Source organism: Suncus etruscus, chromosome 8, assembly GCF_024139225.1.
Source record: "Suncus etruscus isolate mSunEtr1 chromosome 8, mSunEtr1.pri.cur, whole genome shotgun sequence".
NCBI lineage: Eukaryota > Metazoa > Chordata > Mammalia > Eulipotyphla > Soricidae > Suncus > Suncus etruscus.
This window is the reverse complement of record NC_064855.1, coordinates 35,403,328-35,427,016: the sequence shown is the minus strand read 5'-3', so window position 1 is coordinate 35,427,016 and position 23,689 is coordinate 35,403,328. Positions and strand designations below refer to the sequence as shown.

The following is a 23,689-nucleotide window of genomic DNA, read 5'->3' as shown; positions in this document are numbered from 1 at the left end:
TCTATGCTCAGAAATTGCTCCTGGCAAGTATGGGGGATCATATGGGATGCAGGGATTAGAACCACCGTCCTGCATGCAAAGCAAATGCCATACCTCCATGCTATCTCGCTGGCCCCTGAGCACTCTTTTCTAAACATCTAGTGATCCTGTGAAGTTCTCATCATCCTCTGTGGTCCTTGATCATACCAGTGGTTTGGAGCATCCCTTAGTTGTCTCAAGTGCCCTCTGGTCATTGCTAATCTCTCTTGTAATTCTGAGCTCCTTTATGATCATAAACTTACCCTAGTAACTTCCTAAGGAGGAAACATGGTTATTTCCATTCCCTTAAGTATTACATTGGAATATATGGTCATATCTTAAAGGGTCACAATGTTCAGCTGTGGTAAAACTCACTTTCAGTGTTTTTTTAAAATAAAAACTAATTTTCATTTTGACCAAAGTGGATTACAAATTTTTCAGAGTAATATTTTAGGTACATATTGACATTGAATTAGGGTAATTTCCGCCACCAGAGTTGTCCTCCCTCCACCCCGTTCCCAGTATGCATCCTATATCCCCTTTCCTTATCCCTCGGGCTGCTAGCATAAGTTGTCCCCTCTGTGTCTAGCTTGTTGTAGATTGGGCATTGATTCTGACATCACTGCCTTAGGGTTTGATGCCTAAGTCCGATCATTTTTATTACCACTTAGTGATCATGCAACTGTTTGGCCTTGGTACCTTCCACTATTTCCCCCTCAATTTGAGAGGTGGAACAAGATGGTTCAAGTTATGTGGTTCTGTTTGAAGAAGAGAAAAAAGAAAAAAAGAAAACGGGGCAAAAATCAAACTAGCAAAAAATGGGCAGAGTCCTCCTAGGGGCTATAAATATTAATATGAGAGAAGAAAGGGAAAAGGAAGAGAAACACAACTACAATACCAAAGGGGAAAAAATCCAAAAAGCGCCTCAGCAATAAAAACAACCACCACACAATACCCACGGTCCTGAACTAAAAACAAAACAAAGCACACAAAGTGAAAACAACAACAGCAACAACAGCTGTTGTTTTCACTCTCAGTGTTTAGTATAGAGTGAGACCCCTTGAAAAACAGAAGCCATGAAAACTCTGGCACAGAACAACATACACTGTTATCTTTTTTCTCTTTTTTTTCTTGTTTCTATTTACAAAGAAAGAGAGAGAAAGAGAAAGAAAGAAACCAGAAAGAAAGAAAGAAGAAAGAAAGAAAGAAAGAAAGAAAGAAAGAAAGAAAGAAAGAAAAAGAAAGAAAGAAAGGGAAGGAAAAGGAAGAAAGAAAGAAGAAATCTACATTTATTATCTTATCTGTGTTTACTGCTGGAAAATTTTAAATATAGTGAGCCTATAATCTCTCTTGAGGCTTTTGGTGCCCCCTGTTAGTATGGTGTTCATGGGGCTATGGTTCTGTGGAACCTTTCTCACATAAAGAGTGAGTACTCGCTACAGTGACTGGGGATGCCTCGTCAGACTTGATACAGCTCAGGCTAATTCTAGATCTCTCATTATGAGGCATCTGCAGGAAAATAGATACTAAAAGGTAAACAAAGCAATGTAAATGCTTTTACAGATCAGTGCTTTAAACATGTTTAGTGTGTGTGTGTGTGTGTGTGTGTGTGTGTGTGTGTAAGGACAAAGGTCATCATAAAAGAAATGTGTCACTTATACAAAGAGAAGAGGCCAATGTTGGGATCTATTCTGAGATAAACATGATATTAATACTGAATAGAAAATGAATCTTGGAACAAGTAAATGTTTATGCCCCCGATCTTCAGATGTCTTCTTGAATGGTGATCCTCAAGGACACAGAGGCTTTCAAGTGCCTCAAGAGTCTCTCTCTCATCTGTATATGTCTATGTCACTGCATCTAATTTTATGACAATGATCCCTGGAGGATCATGCATTCTTGGGTTTCTCTTTATAGAGACCATTGAGTTAGAATGTACAAAATGAGGTTATTGAAAGAGGGCTGAGATATAAGGTCACAAGATTAAACCTAGGTGAGAAACACTGAGATGCTGATACACTGTGAGGCCAGACAGGCTGCATGAAGGATCTGGGCTGCAGGGGGTGCTCAGGACCTACTATCCAAGTAAGAAGGCTAGTCTCAGAGCAGGGGTTTCAACTATAAATGGGTTGTCTTCATTTATATGTAAATTACCTGAGGTCTGTGGATTTAAAGACAGACAAACCTATACCTTTAAATTGAGACATAAAATTGCATCTTCTACATAAGCCTCTAAGAGCATACTCCTCACCATGAACTGGATGTGGAGAATCATCTTTCTGCTGGCAGGGATTACAGGTAAAGTGGCCCAGGCTTGGAATTGTGAGACCAGGTCTTGGAAAATTAATTAATTTACTCATATATTTTCCTCTTAGGTGTGCACCCCCAGGCGCAGCTGGTGCAGTCTGGGGCTGAGGTGAGGAAGCCTGGGACATCAGTGAAGATCTCCTGCAAGGCATCTGGATACACCTTCACAGATTATGCTATGAACTGGGTCCGACAGGCACCAGGAAAGGGCCTCCAATGGATCGGGTATATCAATACAAACACTGGCAAACCCACATATGGCCAAAGCTTCTTGGGCCGCTTTGTCATCTCCATGGACACTTCTGTCAGCACAGCCTTTCTGCAGATCAGTGACCTGAAATTTGATGACATGGCCACATATTACTGTGCAAGGGGCACAGTGTGACAAACCACTTCCTGAGAGTGTCAAAAACCCTTGAGGAGGAAATAAGTGAGCTGGGTAAAAATGAAAGAGGGCAAAAGCTGCAGAATTTCTTCTCTTAGAAAACAAAATCCGAAGTGAGAATTACAGCGAAATGTACTTATTAATTATGATAAATTCTCATTTCTTTGGTGGAGGGGCTATCATCAGAGGAATGTGAAGAGAGTCATGTTTTTTAAGATTCATAGTAAATATATTGGACACTAATCAATTCTTTTTTAGAAATAATATCTTTATTTAAACACCGTTATTAAAACATGACTGTAGTGGGGTTTCAGTCAAAAAAAAGAACAGCCCATCTACCACTGCTTTGGCATTGACTCACTCCAAAGAGTACTCCCAACACCCAGGCGACTCAGCAACAGATTGCATGCAGGGCAGATCACTCTGCATTTAATGATATGCTGAAACTAGAGGATGCTCCACATCAGCCTGACATCAACGAAAGAAATGCACAGAATCCAGAGTCTTTAAATATAAAAGTCTGATACCTACTATAGCTAAAGTGTGAAAAAGTTTCACCGGGACCTTGAGAATGACTGAAGTTGGATAGACTGGTATGCCTGGAACCCAGAGTCTCTCTTATGCCAATAAACTTCTGGGGTGAGGGCCTTTTTGTAATCAGGTCAAGGATTTTTTTTCCATTTTCTCCATTTTTCTGGACCTATGCAAACATTGGCGATTGCCACTATCACACCTTTACCATATTTTTTTACTCTTATCCTTTAAGGAAAAAAATATAACTTACTAAACTTAAAAACAAATTACTGTAGTAGAATGCCTGTCTCGAATACAGGCAGGGGATGGGAAGAGGGAAAGGGTTAATGTTGCACTGGTGAAGGGGGGTGTTCTGGCTATGACTGTAACCCAAATATGATTATGTTACTTAAATAAAAATATATTTAATAAAAAAGAAAAGAACAGCCCTCTTCACCAGTGCAACATTCCCACCATTAATACTCCCCATCTCCCAATTCCTACACTCCTTGCCTATATTCAAGACATAAATTCTACTTCTATCACTGAAAAACATTGTCATGATACTGGTTAGTATAGTTATTTCTCTAATTGCACTCACCACTCTTTGTGTTCATATCATGAGCCTGTCCTTTTGGTCCTCATCTCTGGTCATATTTACAATAATGTGTTTTATTTTTCTTAAAACCCAAAGATAAGTGAGACTGTCCTATGTCTCTCACTCTTGACTTATTTCACTCAGCATAATAGATTCCATGTACATCCCTGTATAGAAAAAGTTCATGACTTAATGTTTGAAGGCTGCATAATATTCCATTGTGTATATGTACCACAGTTTCTTTAGCCATTCATCTGTTGAAGGGCATCTGGGTTGTTTTCAGAGTCTGGCTATTGTATATAGCACTGCAATGAATATAATTGTGAGGAAGGCCTTTTTGTATTATTTTTTTTTTTGTTTCTATTGTATATCCCTAGGAGTAGTCTAGCTGTATTATATTAGAGCTCAATTTTCAGTTTTTGAGGAATCTCCATGTTGTTTTCCATAGGGTTTGACGAAATGACATTACCAACAGCAGTGAATGAGAGTTCCTTTCTCCCCACATCCCTGAACACACTGATTGTTCTTGTTCTTTATGATGTGTGTCAGTCTCTGTGGCGTGAGTTGGTACCTCATTGTTGTTTTGATTTGCATCTCACTTATGATTAGTGATGTGGAGCATTTTTTCATGTGCTTTTGGCCATTTGTATTATTTCTTTGAGAAATTGTCTGTTCATTTCTTCTCCCCATTTCTAATGTGGTTAGTTTTTTTTCTTGTTAAGTTCTAACAGTACATTGTATATTTTAGATATTAGCCCCTTGTCTGATGGTTATTGGGTGAATACTTTCTCTCATTCTGTGGGTGGGTTTTGTATCCTAGGCACTATTTTCTTTGAGGTGCAGAAGCTTCTCAGCTTAATATAGTTCCATCTGTTTATCTCTGCTTCCACTTGTTCGAAGAGTTCTCTTTCCTCCTTGAAGATGCCTTTAGTCTCTATGTCATGGAGTTTTTTTTACCTATATGTTGTTCTATATACCTTATGGTTTCATGTATGATATTGAGGTCTTAAATCCACTTGGATTTTACCTTAGTAAATGGTGTTAGCTGCAGGTCTGAGTTCGATTTTCTGCAAGTGGCTCAGCAGTTTTGCCAACACCACCTGTTGAAGAGGCTTTCCTTGCTCTATTTAGGATTTCTTGCTCCTTTATCAAAAATTAGGTGATTGTATGTCTGGGGAACATTCTCTGAGGACTCAAATTCCATCTTGCTGAGAGTTTTTTTTAATCAAGAATGAATGTTGGACCTTGCCAAATGCTTTCTATGCATCTATTGATATGATCCTGTGATTTTTATTTTTCCTGTGGTTGATGTTGTGTAGTATGTTGATAGATTTATGGATGTTAAACCATCCTTGCATTCCTGGGAAGAAATCTACTTGATCGTTGTGAATGATCATCTTGATGAGGCATTGAATCCTATTTGACAGGATTTTGTTGACGATCTTTGCATCTGTATTCATCAGGGATATTGGTCTGTTATTTTCTTTATCTGGCATCATCTCTGGCTGGTTTTGGTATCAAGGTGAGTTTGGCTTCATGAAAGCTGTTTGGAAGTGTTGTTTGGAAGTGGTGGTAAGGGGGCAGTGGACCAACTTATCCCTGAAAATGGAGTAAGTTTCAGCATGCCATATAGTGGTGTATAAGATGACCACCGAATTTTTCCATGGGGTAAAACGTTGTCTTAAACGCTGAAAAATATGGTACTTTAAAACAACTTCTTTCCTCATTGTCTTTGAAAATGCCCTGCAGTTTTAAACAGAATGGAGTATTTTCATTTAGGACATTCTATGGGACTTTGAATACTTGTTAACTAATTCTTGCCTCAGAATTAACATCTGAAGTGTGGAAAGGAAACAGCACTGGCTGTTCAGAAATTTTTGCCAGGTATAGATTTATATCTATTCTAGATAAGTTTGTCTTTTTTATCTACCCCTTCTAAAAACGATTTCTTAGTTAAGGCGTTGGAAGTTAGTCAGTTGTTATTAGCCCCTAGAACATAACTCTCCCCTCAGGAAAGGAAATTTGACCGGAAACATAGCTTCTTGCTGAATCCCTAATCTACAGAAGAATTGACATTCAGTATCTGGACAGAAAGGAACTGCTTTTAGATGTTAAAATTTACCTTCTCTTTTACTCTGGACTCTTACTCTCTTACTTAAAATGTATTTTTCATAAAGACTGTATACCACTTAGACCCATGTGAATTGTTTTGTATATCAATCAATGTATACTGAGGAAGTTTCTTTTTACAAGAGAAATATATTGTCCTTTGATAGAAACAAATGTGACCATTCTTTTCATATCTGTGACTGGGAAGATCCCCCATATATTCATTTCTTCATATTTTGCTGTTCGTGCTCCGACTTTCCTAGGGAGAAATCAAAGAAGTTCTCTACCTAATAAGACCAAGTTTTGCTGCAGCACATATGCAGCAGTGCCTAAGTGAATTCTAGGAAGTGAACTTGCTGCCATATGAATTTTAACTCAGAGAAAATGATTTTTTGCTAATGCAATGCACTTAATAGGATGTGGGTAACTTTAATTACTACAATTATTTTGGCTCCAACAATGCTGATCATCCTATTTGAGGAACAATGTTTCCTTGATAGAGATGGTCAGAGGATACTCTCTTATTTTGTTTCACTCAACACAGAAATGATTAACTTTATCTCCTATGTGATAAAATGCACCAAGGAATTGAAATATTTCATAGAGTTCTATAAAAGGACTGTTTTATTCCCTGATGATGGGAATTTCACATATATGAAACCACTCGAGATCACTATTTGACATATATGAGCTTAAGTAGGGTCCACTTCCATGAACCTAGTGCAAAGTAGGATATTACCCTGTGAACATATGTTTAAATGTGGCTCTATAAAGCAGACAAACACAATCTGGGTAATTCCAGAAGTGGATATTTTCTGTTCATTCCAAAAATCTGGATTTGATCCAGATGTCTTTATAAAAAACTGCCTTTTTATCACACTATGACACATTTCTCTCTGCTCCAGGACCTCAAGCAGACAGAACTCGGTGAGAAGTAAACATGTTTCTTATAACCTTATCTCTGTATTCTGAACTTAAGCTCCAACCCTCCAAATACATAGATGAAAAGAAGAAATTAAGTGCTGTTCTGTGATGTGTATCATTTCTTTAAAGTTGAAACTGTTAATATTTAGGGTTCCTCACTTGCTACTTTGGTGATTAAAATAAACAATATTGCACAGGGACATGGACTCCACGCCTGAATCACACACTCAGATGTCATAGTCTTCCAAACACAAATCCACTCTCAAATTGGGTTTTCTGTGAGTGGTATGGCTTATATCACTGACATGATGGTTGAACTTAAAGGAAAACAATTGCCAGGAACTATAATAACAGTGGTCTGGAATTAAAATGTTGAGAGATATTCTTTTCAGTAATTTCCATAATTCCATTACTAGCAGAATATTCTGTTCTACTCAGGTGTCACTGAAGACTTTTTCATGTTTCTTTCGACAACAGTTCAACATATGAACAGGCATCTGTTCAACATCTCTAAGCATGTTGTGCAACATCGGTGGAAGGTTACACAGAGATGAGTAAAACAGTGCACCCATGATTGTAGATAATCCTGGCTTTGACAGGATATTAAAGAACACAAAGCTTCTGGACAAAAGACTCAATTTCATTCATTAACATAAAGTTCAAGTTTGTACAGCTGTTTGTAGTTAAATTAAAGAGAGCTATATTTTGAAAATTTAATGACTAATTAAATAAAAATTAGTATATAGTACTTTGTAGAAATAGACATTTTAGTGTCTTGACAAAGTATCCCTGAGAAACATAGACACATTTAGCATCTCTCTGAAGAGCAACAAGATTCATAAAGACAACACCTTCTGACAACAGGTAACTGAAAGCATTTTATGTATAGTATCAAGGAAACTGGCACAAGTATTAACTTATGTAGAAAAACATAACTGTCATTTAAATCTGGTAAAAAAAATACTCTCTGTTTAACATGTTTTAAACAGTATGGAAAATTTCAAGTAAATGTCAATGGAACTACTTTATCAACATTTGTATTCTTGTTACAAGAAACTATCACTAAAACACAAAAGTATTATTCAAATATGTACTAGAAAAGGTAAATTTAATATCCCTTCAGCAATACTATTGCAAACCACAGTGCCTGAAAAATTGGAAGTGAGAAAGAAGAAAATTATCAGCCCCAGAGACAGGTGATGGAAGATGGAGAGGACTTGGAGACAATGGTGAAGCTAAATGTGCCCTGGTGGAAAGATGGCTACTGGAACACTAAATGATTAAAACTCAGTCATGATTAACTTTAAAACTTAGTTAGGTTCAATTAAAAAGATTTTTATTCATAAAATATATATCACATACATAACTGAATAAATGGGAGGCAGGGAATAGATTATAGGTTTTCCATGGGTAATTTATCTACTGAGGTAAGTAGACATTTCAGTTGAATGTGACAATGTTAGTTTTTTCTATAATGGAATTCTGTATTAATATCACTGAAAATAATGGTGCCTCAATAAAAATTACAAAAAATTAATCAAATCCATGAGTATTGCCTATTACAACATCCAGAATATGAAGCTAACCAAATATTCAACAATAGATTAGTGGGAGAGAAAGTTGTATGACATGTACATTACATACAAATATACAGAAAGGGTGTTAAGTAAAGTTACAATTTGAAAGGAGTTGAAAGGTATGTTTGACAGTAAGTTAGGAGAAGGTGAGATATGCATCACTTCACTCAAATGTGCCACATGGAGAAAGGAAACAAGACGATTCCCAATATACAATGACATATCATTGTCTTTGTGGATCAATAATTTTACTCTTGAGTGCTAAGAAGTTGGTAGGAGAATGAAGAAGCAGATTACAGATGGTATAGAAAAACTGGGAAAATGTCTGGGACACATTGGAGGGGTCGAGGATGTGTTAATTCACTCCCTAATTGGAACGTGATTGTACCCATATTAGAATTTAAAATAAATGTGGAGAATGCAGTCAGGTTCTAATGCTCTGGTATTACAGTCTGACAGCATTTCATCGTTAATAATTGAGTTGTGAAGATGACAGAGCTGGGAATTCAGACAAGACCCTCAGTGTACGGCATGTCTGGGCAGCAGGGGGCGCTTGGAACCCACCAAGCATTACACCATGAGCAGGTGCAGGGCCTGGTAGTATCTGCTCAACTCCTGGGATTTTCTGTTTAAAAAACAAAACAAAACAAAACAAAACAAAACAAACTCCCTGAAATAGACAGCCACGAAGGATACTGTGTAAGGTCTCCTAAGATATTTCCCAACATTTTATTCTATTGTATGTACATGACAAAATAAGTTCATGACAATCTTTAAAATATATACCTAGTATTTCTGGAAAAATGAAAAGCAAGGATCAATTGATAGTTTTGATTGTAAGCACAATGATTCTCAAAATACCTCAAATGTAGATACTGAGATCAAAGATCAGAGAAATAGAGAATTCTTTGGTATTCAGAAACTTCTCTGTGAAAGCAGGTCTTGTTAGCTTAGTATCTTGTGAAAGGAACATTCTCTTCACAGCATCCAAGGACAGGGTATGATCTGATGCTCTTAAACTATCAGCCACAGACTTTCAAAGGGAAATCTAAATAATCCAGTTTCTACTTTTTCAGTTTTGAATGTTATTAGTTAGGCAGGTTATTTTCTTTCTTAAGAATATACAAGTAAGTCAAAGTGTATTGAATTGAATACAGACAAGTTTGCACCAAAGGACTTTCTAAAGCTAAAACACTTTCCTACCCTCTCTGTGAGAATAAATTCCTCAAAATGGAATGAACATGGAGAATATAGTTTCTGCTCTCAGTGGCCACAGGTAATAATTCCAATCGCATGACTGAGAAGAAAACTAGGCCCACACAGGGAGTCCATCCTTTCCTGTCTCTGCCCATAGGCACCTCCCAAGTGCAGCTGGTGCAGTGGGAGACTGAGGTGAGTTGGATGTCAGTTAAAATATCCTGCAGTGCATCAGGAAAGTTTTTCAGAACAGTATCCTCTGAGCATCTTAGTCTATAGAAATAAACTGGTTCTCACATAGCTGAGGTCATCATAAGCAGCATTTATGTAATCAGCACTTATTCTGGGCTTATAACATTTCTGTGACCACTGAATGAAATTTAAACATATGTGGAGTTAAATTTATGCATCTATCTTTCAAATTCTGGGACCAGAGCGGTGGTACAAGACATAAGGCACCTGTCTTGCACATGGTAGCCTAGGACAGACTATGGTTCAATCCCCCAGGGTCTCATATGGTACCCCAAGCCAGGAGCCTTTTTTAAGCTCATATCCAGGAGTAACCCCAGAGTGGTTAAATAAATTTTAAATAAATAAATAAATAAATTTTAAATAAATAAAATGGAAGAGAAGATAAAAAGAAAGAAAAAAGTTCTGTAGCAAGTATACTTGTAAAAATTACTGTACCTGCAATAAAGTCATTAACGCAATAGTAGAAGGTTTAGGAAGCACTTTTTATAATAGATTAAAAATACAATAACATGGTGGGGAGGCAGTTGTTTGCATAGGCACCGCAAAATATGGGAGAAATAGAAAGGAAAAACCTTTGGCCTAAAAACAGGAGACTTTACCTATGAAGTATTCTGGCATAAGACCAGATCCAGGCTCCATGTAATGTACTTTCCCAATATTTTATTCTATTGTATGTACATGACAAAATAAGTTCATGACAATCTTTAAAATATATACCTAGTATTTATGGAAAAATGAAAAGCAAGAATCAATTGATAGTTTTGATTTTCCAACCCCAAGATCTTTCTCGGTGGTCCCAGTAAAAACTCTTCACAATCATGGTTTTTGGTATTAGGATTCTGTAACTAATATGCTGGTTTCTTTACAGAAAGCATGTCAAAAATAGGATGACTTGAAGTATCTTCTGGTTTCATCTCATCATTAGGTGGCAATGCAGTAAAACCTTTCCTGTAAGAAGGTTGTTGCTGCTACTGAGTCTTCAGGGTGTCATAAGAACCCTCTTTGGAGTAAGTTGATGTCAGGGCAGCAGTAGGTCCTTCCCTGGAAGACGTTTGATTATTGCTGATGGTGCAGAAAACCATGGTTGTTTCCATAGATGGTATCCAAGGTTTTGAAGCCTAAGCCAAGTTACTATGTCAAGTGCTGAGGGTGTAAAGTCCACTGCAGTATAAAATTCATGTACTCCTATCTTTATTAGATAAGAACTTGTTTGCACATGTAAGATTTCCCCATTTTAATGTGCCTATTCAAAAAGGAGCAATCACAGAAAGTATTACTGGCGCATATGGGGCAGAAGTAAGCAGCCCAATAATCCCCAGAACCTGGTTCTAACATAAGCTCTAAACACTAGAGAAACTTACCTACTGGAATTCCCTACTAAACAGATGCCCCAAACTGGGGAGAATTGCCACTACATAGATATTCAATAAGGGTTAATTCTATTAAGAAAATACATCTAAAATATGTAAAGGAAATATACATTTACCCTTTAATTCTTTTGAAATAGTCTGGAGGCAGTACAATTCAGAACACAGCTTCAATCTGGGATTTTTGTCTTGTGGAGTCTAAAAATTGTCTCCCAGCAGTCATATATCAGGAAATGTGTTACAGCTGGGGTCTTCTCAGAAACAGACTCTAGTAGCAAGGAAAAGTCTACAGTGAAGGGAGGTGGGGGAAAAGGAGACTCGGAGAGCAAATCAGTAGCAGTAGAGTATCACCTTTTAAGGCTGAGAATTTATCTTTTCACTTTTGGATCTAGTTGGCAGCTGGCTGGAGTAGGGGGATGTTCTGCTTCATGAAGAGTTAAGAACTGAGAGTAAAAATGGTTACATGGAGGGAAATAGCAGATGTGGTGTGAGAATATAAAGGGCTAGAAAAGAATTTGTAAGGTGATAAGCAAAGAGGGTGAAGGAGGGGTTATATATGGCAGGGGAAGGATAATATATAACATAGACAGACATTGAGATGGCCAAGATGAGCACTCACGTGCACACAGTGACAGACACTGAGATGGATCCATGGGTTACAGTTAAAAAGCTGACCCAGTGAAATGGGACAGAATGCTTAAAAATATAAAGCTTGCAAGTCAGATGTAAAGGTTTTTTGTTTTCTAGGCCAATCATGATTGGTGAGGGAAAGCTTTACTGCAGAAAGTCTTCATGAGTTACATTGTGTACAGAGAATTCTTAAAAACACTCAATTAAGTCTAGAAACTAAGTGTTATGGTAATGAACACTATAAGAGGAATATATACCATGAAATATTGTGTAGCTCATCTTGATAATCCAGTTTTCCTTCTAAAAGTAATCTAAAAATTATAAGCATTATGGTATAAAGATAAACTACTTAAATTGAAAACAGAAAGATTAAAATAACATATTCAATGAATGATATCTGTATTAGAAGTTCATGGCATGCTCTTGCATATTCCATTGGTATCTGTGGACATAAACATTAGATGTTCTTACAGGCATAATCAAGTAAGTATAAAATGAATATTAGAATTTTTTCCATGACATTATTATAATGAGCCCTTTCTTCTGAGTCTAATATAGTATAGCATTGCGATTTGGAACTTGGGTGACCAACTTATATCTCCAAGTACCACTGTGGACAAAAAGATCAAGGAGTTAGAAATATAGTAAAATTAATACATTAAAACTACTTATCATGAGCACTTTAGTGGGAGTTCAAGGCTTCCAAATGCATGCTGCAGGGGTTTCTGTGGATAAAAGCATTAGAACAATATTATAGTTATCTATAAAAATTAGTTGATTGCACACCTGCTCAACCTAAAGTGCCATATCCATTCTTGATGGGAGAGTTTAATCCATTGACATTAAGGAAACTATTGACAGAAAGGGCTGTTGTGCATTATATTGTGTAAAGTTGTGCTGTTACAATTAGTTATTTGGTTTGTAACTGCTCTTTGAATATCTCATTTAAGGTTCGTATGGTTAGCACAAATATTGAGACTTCTTTTTTGTCTGAGAATGTTTTTAACCCACTCTCTCCTATAAGTGAGAGTTTCTCTGGGAAGTGGATTCTAGGTACAAAGTTTCTTTCATTCAGTAGTTTAAATATGCCATTACACTCTTTTTTTGCCTGGATTGTTTTAAATGGAAGATCTGGTTTCATTCTTATGTTGTTTCCTATATACTTGAGGTTATTTTCTCTCTTGCTGCTTTAAAGAGTCAATATCTCTCTTTGTTTTTTTCTGTTTTTTTTTTCCAATTAGATTATTTCTCTTTGTTCATTAAGTACCTTACATTTTATTCCAGGTTTTTGCCTCTCATTTCTGTTTTGAATTCTTCATCTCAGCTAGCTTGCCATTTGTTGTCATGTTTATCTCTGTGATTTTCCATCTGTGCAATTCTAGTATTATGGCTTGCTAATATGCTTTTTAGTTCCTTCAGTTCCCTTTCTTTTTTTTTTTTGTCCCCCAATTCACAATACATACCCGGCAAGGGGCCTGTGTTGAGGTGTATATGGGGTGCCTTTACTGTACCTCCTCTTTCTATACAGCCAGTGTAAAGAACACAGCCTGTGGTAAGAATTGGGAGGCCTTATCTTATCTTTTATTTATTTTATTTTATTTTTTTTTCTTCAGGGCAAACTAAAGTTGTTTTTTTTTGTTGTTGTTGTTGTTTTTTTTTTAAAGTAAGAATTTATTTAAAGGACAAAATTGATTAACATAATGAGGTAAAATAATATAACATAATATAGTGACATAACATAACATATAATATAATTGATATAATAATAATACATGTAAGTCAAAGAAAGTTTCTGATTAAAAACACAATTTTTTTTTCATAATGGCTTACATATCTTTCACTGTAATATTTTGGGTACATATTCACATTGAATCAGGGGAATACCCATCACCTAATATGTCCTCTTCCCAATCAAAAATCAAATATGCTGAAAATAGGCAGAGTCCTGTCTAGAGGCTTCCAACCTCAGTTTGAGAGAGGATGTGAAAAAAGTAATTAAAATACCACAACAATACAAAAAAATATCGAATTAGATAACCGATAAGCACTACAGCAATAAAGACAGGCACCAAACAATAGTCTCGGTTCTGAAATCAAATCATGCTCAAGTGCAAAAAGAAAGAGAAAGACAAAATAAAATAAAATAAAATAATATTGGAGACATCCAATTATCCAACCGTAATCTCCACACCAAAATAAAGACGTCAAAAAAATAGATCATTTAAGGGTTTCTCTCCTTTTTTTTGTTTTTTATGTGTTCTAGGTGTTTCAGAATAGTGCTACCATTCTGTGTTTTTCTTTTGTCTTCTGACTTACTTCGTTTAACATAACATGATCTAGGTCCATCCACGTTGCTGCAAAGTCTGTGATTGTATCATTTCTAACTGCCATGTAATATTCCATTGTATATATGTACCACATCTTAATGATCCATTCATCTGTTGTTGGACATCGAGGTTGGTTCCAAGATTTGGCTATTATACTGAGTGCTGCAATAAATAGTGGGGTGCATACGTATTTTGGAATGAATGTCCTTCCATCTTGGGGATATATGCCTAGGAGAGCAATTGCTGGGTCAAATGGCAGCTCAATTCTGAGTTCTTTGAGCACTCTCCAGACTTTTCTCCATAGATGTTGGACCAAGGGGCATTCCCACCAGCAATGAATGAGAGTTCCTTTCATACCACATCCTCTCCAACAAAGGTTGTTCCCATTATTTTTGATGTGAGCCAACCTCACTGGTGTGAGGTGGTATCTCATTGTTGTCTTGATTTGGATCTCCCTGATGATGAGTGAAGGTGAGCATGTTTTCATGTGTTTGTTGGCCATCCTTCTCTCTTCCTCAGAGAAATGTCTATTCATTTCGTCTCCCCATTTTTTTATGGCTTCGTTTGGTTTTGAAGGGCTCAGGTTTCTGAGCGCTTTGTATGTTCTAGATATCAGCCCTTTATCTGATATATCAAGTGAAAAGATTTTTTCCCATTCTGTTAGCTGTCTTCTTGCATTAAGTAGGGTTTCTTTTGCCATGCAGAAGCTTTTTAGTTTGATATAGTCCCATTTGTTTATAGTTGATGCTAACGTTTTTGCCATTGGTGCTCCATTCTCAAAGACCCTTTTGATATAAAGGTCTTCGAGTGTTCTGCCTATTTTATTCTCGATAAACTTTATAGATTCAGGTCTGATTTCCAGATCTTTGATCCATTTTGAGTTGACTTTTGTATAAGGAGTGAGATATGGGTCGATTTTCACTTTCGTGCATATGAGTTTCCAGTTGTACCAACACCATTTGTTGAATAGGCTTTCTTTGTTCCATTTCATATTCTTGCCTCTTTTATCAAATATTAGTTGGCTATATATCTGGGGGTTTATGTCTGGGAATTCTGTTCTAATCCACTGGTCTGAGGTCCTGTCTCTGTTCCAGTACCATGCTGTTTTTATTACTATGGCTTTATAGTATAGTTTCAAGTTAGGTAAGGAGATGCCTCCCAACTTCTCATTTTTCAGAATGTGTTTAGCTATCCTGGGTCTTTTATGGTTCCAAATGAATTTTATAATTGATTGTTCTATTTCTTTAAAGAATTGTGTCTGGATTTGGATAGGGATTGCATTAAATCTATATAGCAGTTTGGGTAAAATAGTCATTTTGACTATGTTAATTCTACCTATCCATGAGGATGGGATATTCTTCCATTTCTTTAGATCGTCTTCAATTTCTTTCTGAAGTGTTTTGAAGTTTCCCTGGTATAGATCTTTCACTTCTCTTGTAAGGTTGATTCCTAGGTATTTGATATTTTTTGATACTATCTTAAATGGAATTGTATTTTTAATCTCTCTCTCCTCAACTTCATTGTTTGTATATAAAAACGCTACTGTCTTTTGTGTATTGACTTTGTATCCAGCCACTTTGCTGTATTGGTTGATTGTTTCTAGGAGTTTTTCTGTGGATTCTTTAGGGTTTTTGATGTATATCATCATATCATCAGCAAATAGAGCTAGCTTGTGTTCCTCTTTCCCTACTTGAATTCCTTTGATTCCCTTCTCTTGTCGGATTGCTATTGCTAGGACTTCTAAGGTTATATTGAATAAGAGTGGAGAGAGTGGACAGCCTTGCCTAGTTCCTGACCTTAGTGGGAATGCTTCTAGTTTCTCACCATTAAGTATAATGTTGGCTGTAGGCTTTTCATAAATAGCTGTAACTATCTTAAGGAAGGTGCCTTCTAACCCTATTTTACTGAGTGTCTTTAACATGAACGGATGTTGGATTTTGTCAAACGCCTTCTCTGCATCGATTGATATGATCATGTGGTTTTTGTCTTTCATGTTGTTGATGTGGTGTATAATGTTGATTGATTTGCGTATGTTGAACCAACCTTGCATTCCTGGGATGAATCCCACTTGATCGTGATGTATGATCTTTTTGATGAGGTGTTGGATTCGGTTTGCTAAGATTTTGTTAAGTATCTTTGCATCAATGTTCATTAGTGAGATTGGTCTGTAGTTTTCTTTTTTGGTGGTGTCTTTGCCTTCTTTAGGAATGAGTGTGATATTAGCCTCATAAAAGGAGTTGGGGAGGATTCCTGTTTTTTCTATGGTTTTGAAAAGCCTATGGAACAGTGGTAATAAGTCTTCTTGAAATGTTTGATAGAATTCACCTGTAAATCCATCTGGGCCTGGGCATTTGTTCTTAGGGAGTCTTTTAATTACGTCTTCAATTTCCTCTGAAGTGATTGGACTGTTTAGAGTTTCTAGGTCTTCCTTTTCCAGTCTTGGAAGAGGGTGTTTGTCCAAGAATCTGTCGATTTCTGGTGGGTTCTCTAGCCTAGTTGAATATAGTTGTTCATAATATGATCTCATGATATGTTGTATTTCTTGGGGTTCTGTTGTAATCTCTCCCCTTTCATTCGTGATCCTAGTGATTTGGGTGTTTTCCCTCTTTTTTTTGGTAAGTTTTGCCAATGGTTTGTCTATCTTATTTATTTTTTCGAAAAACCAACTCCTGGTCTCATTGATTTTATGTATTGTTTTCTTAGTCTCTATGTTGTTTATTTCTGCCTTTTTAAAATCTGTGTTCTTGAGCTTGAATCCTTCCATAAGACAATGGAAGTGGAGAAAAATCACACATTGCAAGGTGTCCATGTTCACATAGTCACTTCTTTTTCTTGATGTACAGTACAGATAACAAGGGATAAAATCATAAACTAAAAAAATATCAATTCATAAATTTTTTCCAGCATTTGTAGAGGAGGACATCATGGGATCTTTGTGTCATTGATCAAGAGAAGTTGAAATTCAAAGTGTGTGTCTATAGCATACTTTATGTATCAAACACTCCACAAGCATTGCCAATAACTGTACATTAATAAAAATTAGAACAATCATACACAACTGCATTTTTGATTCAAATAATATTGAGGGGATGAAGGAGAGAAATGCATGGAAATGTTCTAGCACATAAACCTAATTCAATATTACAAGCATAGAAGAAAAAATTATATCCTGTAGTTCATGGCTAAGTAGAAATTTTAATTGAATAACCAATTTGTTTTCTTTGTTTTACTACAAACTTGGTACTGCTCATGGCTTTCTCCTTTGAATATGCTCTGGGGAGTATGCTCTCCTGGATATATCCTGTTGGGGCTCAGTGTAACCATCTTAGGTGCCAAGATTTGAAGTTACCTTGACTGTGTGCTTTTTAATCAGCCTACTCACTGTATTATATTTTTAATATTTTTAGATTATCATGTCATGTTAGGCAAATGAGTCTCTGAAAAATTCCAATATATAAGTTTTCACTCAAGTGTAATAAAGCACTTTTAAAAACAACACAGAGAAAGACCAAATTACATGATAACATGTCATTAAATAGTGATTATTGCCTATTACTGTAGTGTATGTAAATATTTTAGGGGATTATTATGTTACTGACCCTACCCTGATCTGTGATTGTGCCCTACCCTAGGGTGTAACCTGGCATTTTGCCCCCACCCTCTAGGGTAGTACCTGATTCTGCTTCCACCATTGGGTGGCACCTGATCCCTCCATTGGGTGGTACCTGATTCTGGAGGATAAAAACAAGGGTCTGTGGAAGGCGAGGGGCTTTTGGCTGGAACTGATGCTGAGGCTTTGGTCTTCAGTCTTGTCCACCGAATAAAGCTAATATTTCCACAAGCCTGACTATCTGCGAGCTGTTTACCCGCCATTTCACCTCAGAACCTTCGGCTGGACAGGGTGGCAGATGCATGCTCTGAGCTGGAGGGGAAAGACCTCATCCTCCATCCCTCCATCAGTTAACCTCTTCAGGGGCTGACTTGCAACAGTGAAAATGATTACAAAATGGATATTTCCTAGTAGTGAAGGTGAAGAGTAGAATTCTCTGTTGGATTACAGGCTGCATAAGAAGGGGTGAAATATCCTTGGTCCCATTTGGTGGGAGATGCATGTATTCAGGACCATAATTTGACAGTTTCGGAAAAATGTCACTTGTGAAATCATATGGTGAGTGTTCCACATATCCCAGCCAGGGAGAGATATTCCCACCTTCCAATCTTGGTAGGCCAAGAGAGGCAAGTGCAGCAGTTCTTCCAAAGCAGGAAATAATCCACACACAATTGGGAACGTATAGCAGGGCAGGAATTTATACAAAAAACTGTTCAGTCAGAATCGAGTTGCTTCAACAGGTGAAATGAAAAGCCAAGATGTCAGCTTCCTGGGCTTTTTTGGCAGTCAATATTGGGACTACAAAGCCCACCTCCAAAAGCAGGGACTAGGCCAAGTGAAAAGTCATTTAAGCTATAATTCATGGGAACTGCGGGTGTGAAGCAACATTCTGAATTTAGGTCATTATGCTACTCAGGTCTCAGACTCACAGCGGGTCATTGCTAAGAAGCTGTTGAATGGCAGCTCTATAAACCCAAACAGGATTCTCACTGCAGGTCAGATATGGTCGGTAGGGGGCGCTGAGGGCCCATCTACCCCTCATACAAGTTCAGAGACCAGGGAGGGTTTGAGTAAGTTCTGGGGTTTCCTGTTTACAAAGAAAAATGTCTGATAAAAGCACCCAGGAGAGGAATTCTTTGTTGATCTGCTAAGTATTTTGCCAATATTTTATTCTACTGGTGAGTTTACTCAACAAAATAGGTAATGAAAATCAGTAAAATATTGTTTCTAGAATTTCTGGTAATCTCAAAAGTAAGGAAAACTATGACAAATTTGACAAATTCAATGGAATAATCGAAAACATGTAGATATTTAATTCAACAAGTTTCACATCAAACTTCTTTATTTTATTGTATTATTTTTGTGTTTGAGACATACCCGGGGTTGCTCAAAGGTTACTCCTGACCCTGCACTCGGAAATCATTCCTGGCAGGCTCAGCGGATCATTTGGGATCCAGGGGGTCAAACCCAGGTTCTTCCCTTGTTGGATGCATGCAAGGCAAATGTACTTTTGCTGTGCTCTCACTCAGGCCCTCACATCAAACTTCTGTTATCAAATTCCTGATATAAAACTTCATGTCAAAGCCTCTGACAACAGGCCCTGTCAGAGCATTCTCTGAGAGTAGCATGTCTTGTCAACCTAGTCTTCCAGTGGGAGATTTTCTACTGCAGAGTCCAAGAACAATGTATGGGCTCAAGAAACTCGAGAATTGAGTTCTAAGCACTTGTGAGTTATTCTTGAGCTTGAACGTTCTATGTGGTTCTTGTTGTGTTGATGAACTCCATCTATAAATTCTTCTCCCTCATTAATATGCAAATAAGCTGAAATCTACTTAATAAAGTATGGAAACATTTGTATCTGAGGACATCACAAGAGTACTGGTCTCTTGACTCAAGTGGCCCTCAGCATGAACTGGACATGGAAAATCCTCTTCCTGCTCACAGTGGCTACAGGTAAGTGCACAGTCCCTGGACTAAGAAGGGAACTAAGCCCAGTCAAGGAAGTCCTTTGACTCCTGTGTCTGTCCACAGGTGTTTACTCCCAGGTGCAGCTGGTGCAGTCTGGGGCTGAGGTGAGGAAACCTGGGACATCAGTGAAGATCTCCTGCAAAGCATCTGGATACACCTTCACAGATTACTGGATACACTGGGTGCAGCAGAGTCCTGGACAAGGGCTTGAGTGGATAGGATATGTAAGCCCCTACAGTGGCAATACAAAGTATGCACCGAAGTTCCAGGGCAGAGTCACCCTCACCGCAGACAAGTCCACCAGCACAGCCCACATGGAACTGAGCAATCTGAGGTCTGAGGACACTGCCACTTATTACTGTGCGAGAGACACAATGTGAAAATCCACATCCTGAGCATGTCAGAAACCTGAGGGAGATGCAGCTGTTCTGGGCTAGGCGATGAAGGGGAAGCTAATTCTGCTGACTTCCTCCTGCAGAGTCAGGGTCTGAGACACAAGCAGGGCTTCTCTAGCTGAAAGATTTTAATGAACTTTCTTCTATTTAGTTTGGATTTTTATTAGGTCACACCAGGTGTTCTCAGGTTTACTCCTGAGTCTTCACTTGGGTATTACTCCTAGCTTATTTGGGAATCCATATAGATTCTGGGGATTTGATCCTGTTGTGGCAATGTTCAAGGCAAGTGTCTTACCCATACTCTGGAATATGCTCATCCTCTTTTTGATGAAAAATTATAGTATATTTCTCAATCTTTCAGCAATAGCCAAGATAACAATAGCCTTTACCTAGATCACATTTATACTTTCTTGAACTGTGCACTGGAGCTTCCTATATTTTAGCAAGATAACCACCCATAAGCATGTGCTGTTTTTATTCCAGGTTCATTTTTCTGTAGATCTTTTTTTAGAGAAGGGAGATGGGGGCATTGGTTGTGGGAAGGTTGCACTGGTGAAGAAGAGGGTATTCTTTTTTTTTTATAACTGAAACTGAACTACAAACATGTATGTAATCCTTAAATAAGGGTATTATTTTTAAATTAATTTATTTAAAGAAAATATATCACATAGTTGTCATAACTGATCATAATACATTTGTTTCAGGATGACTGAAAGTGAAATTATTAAAAATAGAGAGAAAATTGAAAGAATAAAAATAAAACAAAATAATAATAATATGGAAGAAAGAAAATTAATTAACCTGAAGCATTAACCTGTGATAGTGCTTTTGTCTTGCATGGAGCCAATCTAGAATGGATCCAGGTTCCATCCCTGGAATCCATATTGTCCCCTGAGACTTCCAGGAGCGATTTATGAGCAAAGAAATAGGAGTAACCCATGACAACTCTTGGGTGTGGCCCCAACATGAAAAATTGGAAAGAAAACCTCCAAATATTACACAGTTTTCAAAATTTATCTTGTATTACATAAAAGTAAATAAAGTAAACTCAGTTTTAAACTTTATTTCCACTAAAGGCAAAGTCACAAGACACAGAAAGGACTATGTGTTAGTATGCAGGGCATAATGGAATACAAGTCAGGGCCTCTTTGGTTTAGTCCTCTCTACTGTGCTGAGTTCCAGAAGGTTCACTTCAAAAAGTTAGTCTCTTCTGAGCATTCCTATCATGCAACAGATTTGTCCTCACGTACCAGTGATCAGCATTGTCTAAGTCTGTATTGTTGGTTCTAAAATCTATGCTTAGTGACACCCATTGTGATCATCAATATTTACACATATTTGAATTCAAGTTTGAATCTATGCACTTCAAAATATGTGTATTAGTAAGAAAGCATTTTCTCAGATATAATATCCATGTATTGATAAGATAAAGTCCAGGATTTTCTGTGCAACATGATTCCACATGAATATATACATCCTCATATTCTTTTGTTTTTTATTATATATAATTTTTATTTTGACCATATTGGCTTATGCATCTTTCACAGTAGTATTTAGGTACATATTAACATTGAATCTTCCCTAGGAAAAATAATTTTAAAACAAATATTATATGTAATGTTTATAATATACCACTTATGTATAATATAATTATACTTTATAAGTATTTTTTTTGCTATTAAACAAAGATGATAAAACTTTTTTGTGGGGGAGGTCACAGCCTGCAATACTCTATGCTTTGTGCTGAGAAATAGCTCCCCGCAGGCTCGGGGACTATATGGGTTGCTCGGATTCAAACCACCCTCCTTTTGCATGCAAGGCAAATGCCTTATCCCTGTGCTATATCTTTGGCCCCAGATTATAAACCTTGTATTAAATTGTTCAAATATTGGAATTGAAGCAAATCGGTGGCAAGCTTGCTTTCATGTCACTCATATGGGTTTAATCCTTGTACAAGGACATATTACATAAAAAAAATCAAAATTGTAATCTTGGAAATAAATATAATGTACCAGAGCAATAGCACAGTAGGTATGGCATTTGCCTTGCCAACCCAGATTTGAACCCTGGCATTCATTATGGTCCCCAGAGAATTGTAAGAATTTATTCAAGAGACAAAATTTATTAACATAATGAGGTAAACTAACATAACATAATATAGTGACATAACATAACATATAATATAATTGATATAATAATAATAGATGTAAATCAAAGAAAGTTTCTGATTAAAAACACATTTTTTTCCATAATGGCTTACATATCTTTCACAGTAGTATTTTAGGTACATATTAACATTGAATCAGGGGAATACCCATCACCAACTATGTCCTCCCCCCATTCCAGTTCCCTTTCTACAACCCATATACCCCACCATCACCCCCCCGGGTTGCTAGAGTAGGTGGACCCCTCTTTGTCTGGCTTACTATTAGTGATCACATTGAAGTTGATTCCAAGACTTGACTATTATACTGAGTGCTGTGATAAATAGTGGGGTGCACACATACTTTGGGATGAATGTCCCTCAGACTTGGTGTTAGATACCAAGGAGAGTGATTGCTGGGTCAAATGGGAGCTCAATTCTGAGTTCCTTGAGCACTCTCCAGACTGTTCTCCATAGCTGTTGGACTAGGGGGCATTCCCACCAGCAGTAGATGAGAGTGCCTTTCATACCGCATCTCCACCCACAAAGATTGTTCCCATTATTTTTGATGTGAGCCATCCTCACTGGTGTAAGGTGGTAACTCATTGTTGTCTTGATTTGGATTTCCCTAATGATGAGTGAAGGTGAGCATGTTTTCATGTGTTTGTTGGTCATCTTTTGCTCTTCCTCGGAGAAGTGTCTATTCATTTCATCTCCCCATTTTTCTATGGCTTTATTTGGTTTTGGGGGACTCAGCTTTCTGAGTGCTTTGTATATTCTGGTTATCAGCCCTTTATCTAATATGTTGAGTGCAAAATTTTTTTCCATTCATTTATCTGTCTTCTTGTCTTAAGTTGGGTTTCCTTTGCCATGAAGAAGCTTCTTAGTTTGATGTAATCCTATTTGTTTATGTTTGATGCTAAAATCCTTGTCATTGGTGTTCCATCCTCGAAGGCTTTTTTAATATATAGGTCTTCGAGTGTTCTGCCTATTTTTCCTCAATAAACTTTATAAATTCTGATCTAATTTCAAGGTTTTTAATCCATTTTGAGTTGTCTTTTGTATTAAGGAGTGAGGTATAGGTCAATTTTGAGTTTATTACAGGCAGTTTTCCAGTTGTACCAACACCATTTGTTGAAGAGACTTTCTTTGTATCATTTGAAGTTCTTGGCTCTATTGTCAAATATTAGTTGACTGTATATCTGGGGATATATGTCTGGAAATTCTGTTCTAACCCACTGGTCTGAGGCTTTGTTTTTGTTCCAGTACCATGCTGTTTTGATCACTATGGCTTTATAGTATAGCTTCAGATTAGGTAAAGAAATGCCACCCAACTTCTTGTTTTTCAGTATTTGTTTGGCTATCCTGG

The 23,689-nt window shown here is 37.1% G+C and overlaps 1 non-coding gene and 2 gene segments (V, D, J or C); 2 read left to right on the top strand and 1 right to left on the bottom strand.

The window, feature by feature from the left end:
* Positions 1-2,270: 2,270 nt before the first annotated feature.
* Positions 2,271-3,351, top strand: LOC126015733 (immunoglobulin heavy variable 7-4-1-like; the record flags this gene model as incomplete). The annotated part of the segment is given in 3 exon segments: positions 2,271-2,316; positions 2,394-2,699; positions 3,323-3,351. Coding segments are annotated over 3 exon segments (381 nt in total), but the record flags the coding sequence as incomplete, so codon positions are not given.
* Positions 3,352-13,313: 9,962 nt separating this feature from the next.
* On the bottom strand, positions 13,314-13,446 carry LOC126016549 (small nucleolar RNA SNORA51). Its single transcript, XR_007498343.1, has one exon. It is a non-coding gene; the product is annotated as a small nucleolar RNA SNORA51 (small nucleolar RNA).
* Positions 13,447-19,721: 6,275 nt separating this feature from the next.
* Positions 19,722-20,162, top strand: LOC126015723 (immunoglobulin heavy variable 1-18-like). The segment is given in 2 exon segments: positions 19,722-19,767; positions 19,846-20,162. Coding segments are annotated over 2 exon segments (363 nt in total).
* The last annotated feature ends 3,527 nt before the right edge of the window (positions 20,163-23,689 follow it).